The sequence below is a fragment of the Scyliorhinus torazame genome, chromosome 15 (assembly GCF_047496885.1).
Source record: "Scyliorhinus torazame isolate Kashiwa2021f chromosome 15, sScyTor2.1, whole genome shotgun sequence".
In the NCBI taxonomy this organism is placed as follows: Eukaryota; Metazoa; Chordata; class Chondrichthyes; order Carcharhiniformes; family Scyliorhinidae; genus Scyliorhinus; species Scyliorhinus torazame.
Genome location: NC_092721.1, coordinates 176220743 through 176233151, shown reverse-complemented (window position 1 = coordinate 176233151; position 12409 = coordinate 176220743). Strand labels below are relative to the sequence as shown.

At 42.0% G+C, this 12409-nt stretch overlaps 1 protein-coding gene across 2 annotated transcripts in view; it reads right to left on the bottom strand.

The window, feature by feature from the left end:
• Positions 1–925: 925 nt before the first annotated feature.
• The window catches only part of ppme1 (protein phosphatase methylesterase 1), an 89990-nt gene continuing 78506 nt past the window's right edge, over positions 926–12409 (bottom strand). The window contains exons 12-14 of one of the 2 annotated variants that reach the window (XM_072477147.1): positions 8950–9014; positions 8240–8307; positions 926–3871 (exon numbers count right to left, since the gene is read on the bottom strand). In XM_072477147.1, the coding sequence (XP_072333248.1) occupies positions 3853–3871; positions 8240–8307; positions 8950–9014 (152 nt within the window). In that variant the 3' untranslated portion in view covers positions 926–3852. The remainder of the gene's footprint in view (positions 3872–8239; positions 8308–8949; positions 9015–12409) is intronic. The other variant, XM_072477146.1, reaches the window with a different exon arrangement.

Sequence of the window (12409 nt, the reverse complement as noted above, 5' to 3'; positions counted from 1 at the left end):
TTACATTTTTAAACCGGGCTGCAGACTTTAACATTTATTAAGATTTCTGTGGCATGAGGCGCCCAATTTCCCTCATCAATTTAAATGAGACTACACCCCATCCAGTGGCCAAGAAAAGAATTACCCAAAAATTTTCAAAGGAGGAAATTGCAACACTGGGAACAGGCGTAGGGAATGTTGTGTGCTGGACAATATCTCGCCCTGTCTCGAAACCCCAGATTTCAAGAGCTCGGCTCACCAGGTTTGTTTGGGAACATCTTCACCCAATCCCAAAATAGCTTCAACCCATATTACTAGATTAGTTTTGTGATCAAAGTACATAAGCAACTTTTACTCTCATCAAGTTACTTGCCCTCTAGAATCTGGGAGCACATTTGTTCATTCATTATTCAAGGAGCAATGAGTGAAACACAGGATCAAGTGTCACCTGAAAGAATCTATGTATTTAAAAACATGCCTTCTTGCACTCTACTCTTTCTACACATTTTATGAAAGAAATCCAAGTTTACTCTGGAGATATTTATCCATTTATATTTTTAAAAAATGTAGCAGCAGCTCCTAAAACCAAGAACGATTTTAGCAGTCACACCTGAACAACTCAAAGCTAAAGCACCTTACATATGACCTGTATTAATCTTCTAATTTTGCAGGCTGTGGCTTACTACTTTGGACATCCATTCACACTGGGAAGGAGTGATTATGTTTACAGGAGAGCGAGCATGAGCGTTTAGGCTTTTACCTGGTGCACCTCTGAAAGTGATATCACACTATTGGAAAAGTTTCAAACTTTGTACCACCTTTAGAGTCGCAAAATGAATTTCAATTTCGCTCACCTATTAAAAGTCTTAATTGTTAGTGAACCATCCGTAAATGAACGAGTTAATCAGGTAGACCTGCAAGCTTGAACAAAAGACCAGTCATCAAATTAAGCCAGCAGATATTTAATAACAGATTTGGGCTTTAGCCCAAGATTCTGCTACTGTGGATCCACAATGATGTTACAATAAAAATCTAACTTGCACCCAAATGTTACAAGCAAGGGTTAACAATAGTGCTTCAAAATAAAATGTAAAAACTAAGCAAAGAAAAAAAAACCTCTAGGGCAGTTTGTTTTGGCAAGTCAAATAAAAAATGTACTGCATCAAAAATGGAGAAAACCCTGGAAATACTCAGCAGGTCGGGCAGCATCTGTGGCGAGAGAAACAACTGATGAAAGCCCATTCACCCGAAACATTAACTTTGGTTTGTTTCTTCCACTACAGATGCGGCCTGACTTGCTGAGTATTTCCAGCAGTTTCTGTTTTTAATTCAATTTTTCAACATCCACAGTCATTTGCTTATGTCGGGAGAAAGCGAATTCTGAAAAGCCTTTTCAAAAAAAAAAAATACAACTTGCTTTTACAATTCTTAAACCACCATTTCCTCACAGAGGTCAGCCTGTTTATTAACTGTTGAATTTTCAATTCTAAAATATAATCTTTCTTTCCTTTCGATAAAAATATCATTTTGTACCATCGTTCAGCTGAAAACGTACTGGGGGTAAATTTTTCTTCATTCACTATTAGTAAAGAAAACCCAATATCGTGAGCTTTATAACTTAGGAAATGTCTAAAATGTTCAAAGTAAACTCAATGAATACAAAGGGGCTCAGGTAAAGCCAAGTGAAGAGCCAATGAGAAAGTATAACAGGATAAGTTCCACATTACCCACAGAGTAAAATATTTATGGACTAAAAGCAGAAAGGTCAGGCAGCCTCTGTGGGGTGAAAGAGAGGGAGAGTGTTAATGTTTCAGGCCAAATACCTTTCATCATATAAATATATAACATCAACTGCCAGACAAAATAATAGGTGAAAATCCTGGAATTATTTGAGAACTTATTAGCTCCTGTAGGAAGCCTCTGGACATACTAAAGTTGGTCAAGTGGCCTCTCTCAAACATTCTGATCTTATGACTAGGGGCAAACCAGCTTTCTATTTTTACCATACAACTGGAGGAAAATATACCCCCAAAATAGTAGAAGAAACAGATTAGACATTAGAGCTTTAAATTGCATAAAAGCTACATGAGTGAGATAGTGGAGGTCTGTTGTTACTCCTAATTAATGATAGGTGTTTAAGGACCCCTGGTGAGTATACCGACCACTGGACAGTATACCTGAAAAAACTGAAAGCACACCCGTATTTTTGCTAAACATGCAGGGTCTTAAAATAGCCACTGGGGTTGCGATTAGTACGTCCAAGAAGCCCAATATCTGTTTTAGGCAAGTGCCCTGGACACTTCGAAGTCACAGCTTTGAATCTGACTGCTGACACAGTTCTGCAATGGGGGGGGGGAAGAGAAAGAGAGGGAGGGAACGTTGGTGGGAACACTATTTTTAGGCAGCGATTTCCTGTAACTGAACTCATCTCCCAATCCCTCATGCTGTCTCACTGTTCCTTTCTTCGAATATTGCGAAAAACAGATTGCCCATCATAATTATTCAGATATACAATGACTCCAGACAGTTTAAGTAATCTCTCAATAAATTTAATTTCTTTTTCAATTGTTTTTTGTTACTGATTACCATTCTCTGCAACAAGAAGTGGTCACAGTGAAGAACAAAATAATCAAAGATTGCAGTTATACGAAGTTCAACAAAAGAACACAGACCTGAAATGTTAATACTCTCCCTCCACAGATGCTGCCTGGTCTGCTGAGTATTTCCACCATTTTCTATTTGTATTTCAGATTTTCAGCATCCATAGTTTGCAGTTTTACTGCTACTTTCATATTGATGTAAAGAATTTTGCGCATTAAAGGCAAGCAGTTTCAGATAGCCTCCAGGCTTTGTTACACCGCTTTAAGCTTCACATTAAGTGAAATATATATCCACTTCAGTATGAAGCTGGATTTAAAAAGTGCTCAGGCACGTCTACTGGATCTACTAGACACTTTAGAAATAGAGCATTGAGGTTTTTTTTAAACTGTGTGAAACTGGATGCTGCAGTTCCTTGCTCATAGAATTAATAATCACACATTCAGGGATCTTCTGGTGGGCAATAATCCGCATCACAGCTAGCAGCAGACCGCAGTATAATTTATCACTTTCTGCCAATGTCTTTCATCAGCAAATGTCTTAGAACAATAGTATATATGTGTGTAACTATGGTCCAAAACACTGATCTTTATTAATAGACAATTTGGATTACAGACTAAATAAAATAAAAACACTTTATGTTGTCACAAAGCAAGTGCAAAATCTTTTGTTCGCCAATGGATAAGGCCAATAAAGTTTGATCCCAGAAGTCAGTTTAAATTAGGTTAAGTCTCAGTACATGTATAAAGTTAAGAGTGTTTGTATTTTGATGATAACAAATCTAGCCACTTGATATATTTGGTTGGGTTTTCCTGCATATTTGTGCTCATTTTTCTCCTTTGACTTTTGTTTTTGTAAAGGACCACCTAACCCAGTTCTAAAACAGACCTAGATTTAACCACAGAAATTATTAGCATCACAAACACATTCAGTTCCAGAGCACATCTCAACTCCCAAGTAATCAGCACATTATAAACACTCCCAGGTTCTAAAGCAGAACATGTGCAAGAAAAAGAATACACTTTGAGTAAGCAATCCCCTTTAATTGTTTTAATGTTTGAATCAGAAACAGGTTGCACTTTTCAGTCATTCTGTAGCGCCCACGTTCGCAGGTTCAATGAATGATGCAGGCTAACAATGGGGTGAAGTAGGCTTATGGAGTTCTGTCATTCAAGCTTCACTCAGATTAGGCAGATGACGATACACGGATACATCACAGTGGCCCCTGATGCATCTTTACACGGTCAAAGTAAAGTTTGAAGGCTGGTGGATCTGTTAAAAATTGGGGTAAATGCTGAAATATAAAAAAGTACATAAAATATATAGAGAACCTGTTCAAGTTTACTGTTAGTAATAAAAGCAAACAGTGAATATTCTTTTTGGTAGCATAAACTATCTATATTCAGCTTATACTTGGTATAGTTCATTTTCATGGCCATCATTAGACTTTTAATTCCAGATTTTTATTGATTTCAAATTTCACCATCTGCAGTGGCGGGATTTGAACCTGGATCCCCAGAGCTGCGTCTCTAGTCCAGTGACAATACCACTATGCCACCGCCTCCCCATCTGATGGATAACCTACAACTCAGCTCCCATAAGTAAGCACCATAGCTTTTTTGATGATGGTATGTGACCAATTCCTCAAAATAATCTGGGACTGCATGTCCTAGGCTAAGAATAGACCAGCTTTGTGAATTTATGTAGGATTCACAAAAATGCACCCAAGTCACTTGACTTTATAATAGACACTTTTAGATATGGCTGAAAAAGTTTATTCACAGACAGATTTTAAAAAATAAATAGCAGCAGTAGAGATGTCAAAGTCAACTTGAATAACAGGAGATTGGAAATAGATTACTAAAAGATTAAACAGACATGCTAGTTAGTTAAGTAGTTCTTTAGACCTTGCAAGAACTTTCTTTCAGCCCTACCAATCTCAGTTGTATTTGGAACAGCATGGTTGTTCCTACATAAAGGTTTACATCAGGTCTCCTAAGTACTTCACAGAATGATAGTTTGAATGCTGCTGGGACCATGGAAACTGCTAACTATGGAGTGATATTGGCTAAAGTTGACTAATGCAGGCTTTCAAGCCCACTGTTTTAAATCCCCTCATTCACGGTTCAAAGTAATATTTTAGAGACTATTTTTAGTTCTGGGAAGATTAAAGTTAACGGTAGAAACTAGGATAAATGCAACGACAACACCTTAAAGACTATGACACATAAAAGGTTGGGGCCATGTTGACTTAAGGGGTTAACAACTAGAAAGGCAAGATCATAAAACAGCAGGTGAGCTTGCTTAGCTGGAGAACTAGAAGTGAGGTGTCCACACTCTTTGGAAGGAAATGCACTCCAGAGGGTTAATAAAAACAGAAAATGGTGGAAAAACTCAGCAGGTCTGGCAGCATCTGTGGAAATAGAAACAAGTTAATGTTCCGAGTTTGTAGGACTCTTTTTTTAGCTCTGAAGAGTCATACTGACTCAAAACATTCACGGTGCTTCTCTCTCCACAGGTGCTGCCAGACCTGCTGAGTTTTTCCACCATTTTCCGTTTTTATTTCAGATTGCCAGCATCCACAGCATTTTGTTTTTCTTTTAGTCACGAGAGTGGTTTTGTTTTGGGGTTAGTGCTGTAATTAATGGGGCAGCACGGTGGCAAGCACTGCTGCCCCATAGTGCCAGAGACCCGGGTTCAATTCCCACCTTGAGAGACTGTCTATGTGGAGTCTGCACTTTATCCCCGTATCTTCGAAGGTTTCTTCCGAATGCTCCGGTTTCCTCCCACAGTCCAAAGATGTGCAGGTTAGGTGGATTGGCCATGCTAAATTTCCCCTTAATGTCCAAAAGGTTAGGTCGGGTTACTGGGATTATGGGGATAGGGTGAATACGTGGACTTAAGTAGGGTGCTCTTTCCAAGGCCAGTGCAGACTCGATGGGCCGAATGGCCTCCTTCTGCACTGTAAAAAGCATTCAGTGAGAGGCCTGGAAGGCTGTTATCACAGAGATTGGTGGAGCTCAAGAAAGATCTAGGGTTTCAGTTTATCTGTGTGTTTGCTGAGGTGCGCGTTGTGCAGCAGGGGAAAAGCCCACACCACAACATTCTGGTATCAGCAGGCAACAAATGTGCTGCTATTAGCTGGCTTTGTGTAGTTGGAGCGCAGGAGAAATCCCAGGAGTCATTTATAGCTTGGTGCAATCCAGGGACAGTGCCAGCCCAGTGAAGATAGCTGGCTGTTAAAGAGCTGAAACAATGCCACTAAGTAGCGGCTAGAATGGAGGCTTGGAATGGAGTCTTGGGAGACGAGATTGAAACCTTGAGAGGCATGAAGTTGTTAAGACAATCCGGGTAGGAGTGGCTTTTGGGAATTCAGACGCTGGGTCTTCAAAAATGAAAAGTTTGGAGTCCCCTGTGAGGGAGACAGACAATGAGATTGGTTGACTCTGTTTACTGCATCTGGGTGGGTTGTTGAGGAATCTGAGGGATTGGTCTTCGCCACATTTGCTATTTATTGTACAGTGCGTTGTGTTTGACCAGTTTTCTAGTTAATTCATGTGTACTTCATATTAATCCTGAATGTTAGAATACAAGATAGATATTGTAAGTTGTTTTATCTTTTTGACCTTGCATAGCAGTTTATTTTTGTTTGTTCAAAACCCATGGAATCTTGTGGCTTTATTCTCTTAGCAAGTGTCTTGAATCTAAAACTTTGTCTACTACAAACAAAAATACCGGTTCTTAACTAGATCGGACCAAACATTTAGGGGTGTTGTCCAGGATCATAACGTGACATTATTTAAAGCTTCACTAGAGATCAGGTAGAAATTTCAGATAGCTTCATCTTCTGGCAGGTTTACTTTGAAAAAACCCAAAATGTTAGCCAAATGTTCCCTTTAAAAAAAAAAAAAAAATCTTATTCTGGCTTTAGGACCATTTCAATGTCAATTTGTAGATTTTTGAGCACTGCCAATGAGACTGTTTTACAGACTTGCATTTGCAAAATTAGTTCAGTAACTTGTTGGAACCCTTTTGGCTTACTCAATGCTCTACTGTAAGCATGTGCTATTTCTATTCCTATTATGAAGGCCCCACCTCCTCAACCTTGCCCCTCGTCTGAAGTGTGGGAATCCTCAGATTAAATCACCACCAGGCAGCTCACCCCCTCAAAGGGGAAAACAGCCTTTGGTCATCTGGGACTATGGCGACTTTACCTATTGGGTTGCGACAGTAAGTATTCTGTATTAAAAAAAACTGTTTGACCCGTTTAAAGTGTTTAGTCCAGTCCATATAAAATTATCCACACACACATCTGTATATATGTGCAGGAAGAAAAGTAGAAATAGAATATTCAAAACAAATTGCTGCAGGGAACTGGAATTATTCAACTTAAATACTACTTCACAGTAGAACTGAACATATGCATACATGTGTATTTTCAGTAAGATGCATATACAAACCAAAGGTCATGGTTAAGAATGTTTTAATACAGTTTTTTAAACCTGATTCTAGAAAAAAATAGCAGCAATGGTAAAAATGCAGGGTAGATTCTGTATATAGTATAGAAGAGAAGATATTGCAATGACCAAAAGCTGAGGCCTTGATATAAACACTAGTGTAGAAGTTAGGGGGACGGGGACGACCTTGTACAGATTTTCAAGATTCTGAACGGTGATGATAAAATAACTAGTTGTTGGTGAGCAGGCACAAGATAGAATCATAAAAAAGAATTAAAAAGCAAAAATTAAAAGTAGAATGCTTTGCACAGATGTTGATTGTTGAAGAAGAATCATAATTTCTTTGAAATATGGAACATAGAGGGAATGGAGAACGAACAGGAGAGTAGGATTAGATTAGGTGACTCAAGTGAAGAAAAATACCAGTACAGGCTTGATAATCTATTGGGGGCGATTCTCCGATATGAAGGCCAAACCGGTGTTTGCGCCGTCGTGAATGCTGTCGCGTTTCACGATGGCGCAAACAGGGCCCGGGCACAACCTATTCTGGCCCCCACAGGGGGCCAGCACGGCGCTGAAGCGGTTCACACGGCTCCAGCATCCTTACGCGGCACCAAATGGGCGCCGCGCCTACACACGCATGCGCAGTTGGGGCAGCCCAATCCTGCGCAGTTGGGCGGCGCCATCCTGCGCCTGCGCGGGGAACGTCTTACGCACGCCGGCCCCTCACCAACATGGCGCCGGTGTTCTGGGGCCGCGCACGGAAGGAGGTAGGCCCGCGGGGGGGGGGGGGGGGGGGGGGGGGAAAAGAGGCCAGCCCGCCGATCGGTGGGTCCCGATCGCGGGCAAGACCCCATTGGAGGCCACCCCGGTGAAGGAGCCCCCCCCCCCCCGCCCCACCCAGCGTTCCCGCAGAGTTCCCGCCGGCAGCGACCAGGAATGGACGGCGCCATCAGGAACCTGTCGTGTTGTAGCGGCCGCTCGGCCCATCCGGGCCGGAGAATCGCCGCTCACCGAGCGGCCCAGTGCGAATCGCGCGCCGCTGGTTTCCAGGGGTTGGGAGAATCGCGTGCGGGGGTCGGGGCGGCATGGCGCGATTCGTGCGGCGCCCCGGCAATTCTCCCACCCGGCGTGGGGGGGGTGGGGGGGAGAAATAGCACCCCTTGTTCTAACATCTCATGCAGTGTACAAAACAGATACCTTACCTTTGGATTTCACCCTTTGATTCTGTAAACTTATTGCGAATCATGAACGTTGCAACTGCCTCTGCCACCTAGAGAAAAAATTAAAGTTGCTATAAAATTGATTGAAAAATAAATAAAAATTAGAAATGTCCTCTGGATATGACAATCATATTCAACTACTGCATCAGAGTTTGAACTTCTAAAATCTAAAAGCAATTTGAAGAAATTGAGTAAATTTCACGTGCAGCCCGAGATTATTTAAAACTTTACACAACAGGTCTCCGTTCGGAGGATGGCCTTTCACCTGAAAGGCCTCACTCCTCTTTGCCGATGCCGACAGCATTTTTGTTTTTATTTCATGCTTCTAGCATTTAAAGGTCGTAAATTTTCTATGAAATCACAAACATTTGTGTTATTCAAACATTAAAAATAAGTTAGGACAAATTTTACAATTTTACACTGTGTATTTATGGAAGGCTGTCAGCTACAAAAATAAAATTCAATGGACAATTTTAGTTGATAAAGTTGCCAGGTATAGTGACATTCTTTTGCTTATTAAGCCAGCAAGGCCTCAAAACATTCCTTTATTGTTTGGATTTGGTAATATTACTGGTTACTTTCAAGCTTAATTTTGACTCTACGAATTTCAGGTTCAGAAGTAGTGCAAATTTGAATACCACTATTAAATCAAACAGATTCTCTCTTCTAGAGGAAAAAGGTTTCATGCTTACTTTGTCTGGGGCATCTTCATGTACAGCATGGCCACATTGTGGAAGAACTTGCATCTGAAATTTTCCTAAAATATATATAGGAATCATAATCATATTAGTGAACTCATCATTGTCAATTGAAAAGTAAAGAAAAACATTGCAATAGCTTTTTTCTACATCCAGAAACTTCAAAACCCCAGAATATCATTTCATGCTTCAGCTCTTTTCCCCCTCTCAAAGGAATTGTGATTATATTTTGATCAAGTCTTTCATTGAGTGAAGTTGCAAGTCAATATCAAAAGTAATTGATGATGGAACGAGCTAGGTGTACGGTTTACCCAGTCTCAAAAGTACCAAAGACTGAGATGAAAATATTGCGCATCAAGCTTCATTGAAAGTAAGAGTTTTTAATGTGGAATTTAGAATGAAGGCAAACACAGACTGAGAAGTCACATTGTTACTTAAATTAAAACTTGCCAAGGCTGGACAACGTAAACTAGCTCAACACAGGAGAAGTTATTGCTGAAAAAAAGAGACATATCGAAGTTTTCTGTCTTGCACTCATCAGGACATTTCGCAAGAATACCAGTATAAAAGAGGAAAATGGCAGGTTATACTGTATGAAAAGAGAATACTCATTGGTTGGCAAGTGGCCTCTCAGAGGCATTGCCATGGAGAATGCACCAGTTGATGGTGAATGACATATAACTGCATATTTAAATCTGCAGCGGTGTGTGATAATTTTCTTGTATGTCTTAGTGGGCTCCATCCAGCACACAAATTCACCTTTGAAATGGAGCAGTCAAAAGAACTCCCCTTCCTTTACTTACTGGTTGAGAAATCTGCCAGTTGGTTTTCTACCACGGTTTACCGCAAGCCTACCTTCACTGGTCAATATACGCGTTGCGATTCTTACAGTTCCACACGCTAAACAATTGATCTTATTGGCAACCTTGTGAATAGGGCCCAAGCTATTTGCTCACCATGGAAGCTCACTGCTGAAATAGGACATGTCAAAGGAATCCTGCAGGACAATGGCTACACTGAACAAATTATTTTGTGCTGTATATCACGCAAACTCATGAACGGCCATAAGGCCATCATTTTCAGCCTTGAAAAGTGCCCAGTCTACCTCAGATTACCCTGGAAGGGTAAGCTACCTCAAAAATCTGAGCAAGAGGTGAAGCTAGCTGTTTCACACTGTTCCTCTGCAGTAGCATATGTGTGGTATTCTCGACTGACTATCTAAAAAGACATTCTGCCCATCATACTAATGAGAAATGCAATAAATGAATTTCAGTGCCAGTGTGATGCTGGATATGTAGGTTGTATGCCTCAAAGACTGGCAGATCGTAGCAAACAGCATGTCCCAGCCACTGTTCACAACGAGCAAAGTACAGACCGTACCCAACCGGCCCTTGGAAAACTCAAAACACAGTGTCCAACATCAGATGTGATTCTGTGACTAGATAGCGTTTGCTAAATAATCCTCAGCCGACTAAGAATTACGCTGACAACCAATTAAAGATTGTCAGTCGGGCTCGCAGTGTGGGGCATTTACATATATTGCAAGTTAAATACATTAATACACAAGGTCCTGTTCTTTGCATACAGAAAGAATCTACACACATTGCGTCTGTTTCAACTACACAAAATAAGTGACAGCCATTCGCTGACTCTTTCCCAAGGGCAATGCCGTGACCAATCAGGGTCAAACTGTCTGGCTTAAATTCAAAACAATGCTTGCCAGTTATCTGTCAGTCACCATCAACTGGTGCATTCTCCATGGCAACACCTCTACCAATCAGGATCCATTAGCCAATCAGCATTCTCTTATGAAGTACAAATTGTTTTCCCCGGATACTGGTATTTTTGCAAAATTCTCTGATGAGTGCAAGACAAAAAACTTGTCTCTTTTTTCAGTGATAATCAAATTCTGTACAGGTTGAGAATCTCTTATCTGAAACTCCGAATTCAAAAAACTCTGAAATCCGCACTTTTTTTCCAAGCGCCGACGTGACGCCACAAGTGGCTCTTGGAAGGTTCCTGGGCGGCCTGTTTTGGTGCCAAAACATCAGCCTGTTTTCAGCAGCCATCATAGACAGATGTTAGTGCATTACACTGTTGAAAATGCTTGTAGGTACCACTATGGGTAATAGTGAAAAGAAAAAAAAAGGAAGCATTTGTGCTCATCTATAAACACAGAAATTTAAGTTATTGCAAAACCTTGTCCCCACGTGTGAGGCATCTTACAGAGGAGTATAGTGTCAGAATGACCACCATCTATGATCTGAATAAACAGAAGGGCAAACTGTTAAAGCTTTATGCTGAAAAACACGAGCAGAAGCTAACGAAAAATAGAAAAACATTGCACAAGGCAAAAAAATGAAGATCTTGATCGTGTATTGAAAGAGTAGATTTGTCCGTGCGAAGTGAACATCCGCCGCTTAACGGTATGGTTATCATGAAACAAGCAAAGATCTATCATGACGAACTTAAAATTGAAAGCAACTGTGAATATTCAGCAGGCTGGTTCCAGAAATTTAAGAAAAGACAGGGCTGGATTCTCCGCAGCCCCGCGTCGAAATCACGCTTGGTGCAGGAGCGGAGAATCAAATTTCTCGCCGAAATCGGGCTCGGCGCCAGTCTGGCAATTCTCCAGGCAACGAAAATGTACGCGTTCGCGTAGTACGGAGTCTGCACGTTCGCCCCGTTTCTGCGTGGGTTTCCTTCAGGTGCTCCGGTTTCTTCCCACAGTCCAAAGACGTGCAGGTTAGGTGGATTGGCCATGATAAATTACCCGTAGTGATCAAAAAGGTTAGGAGGGATTATTGGGTTACAGTGACAGGGTGGAAGTGAGGGCTTATGTGGGTGGGTGCAGACTCGATGGGCCGAATTGTCTCCTTCTGCACTGTATGTTCTATGTACTCCACGTGGCTGGGAGGCCATAGCCAGAGGCTCACCCAGTGATCCTCCGCTCCCAACCGGCCGAGTTCCCGACGGCGTGGAACAAGGTATTGCCAGTCGGGATGCTTGCGTGGCGCCTGCGGACTCAGTCTGCGGCCGCCCTGGTGGGGGGGGGGGGGGGGGGAGCCTTATGTGCAGCTGGGGAGTGCTTGTGCGCGGCCGGATGCAAGGGCACGGGCCGATCGGGGGTGCTACATTTCCCAGCAGCCTCTATGGTCCCGAGTCTGCAATGGTGCTCGGCGCGGCCACTGGGGGCTGCCGCCGTGGGCTTGAGCGGACTTGAAACCGGAAGTGCGGGGCCCGTATCCGCAGCTAAAGCTGCGTGAAGCACTCGGGTTCATGCAAGCCCCCTGAAGGCGAGTGAATTAGCTTGTATTTCTTTGAGGAAACTTGGGAATGCAACGCCAGCGTTTTTACGCCTGCGTGGTGACATAGCCCCATTTTGGGAGAATCCAGCCCACGGCATTAGATTTTTAAAGACCAGCTTCTGCTGATCACGAGGTAGCAGAGAATT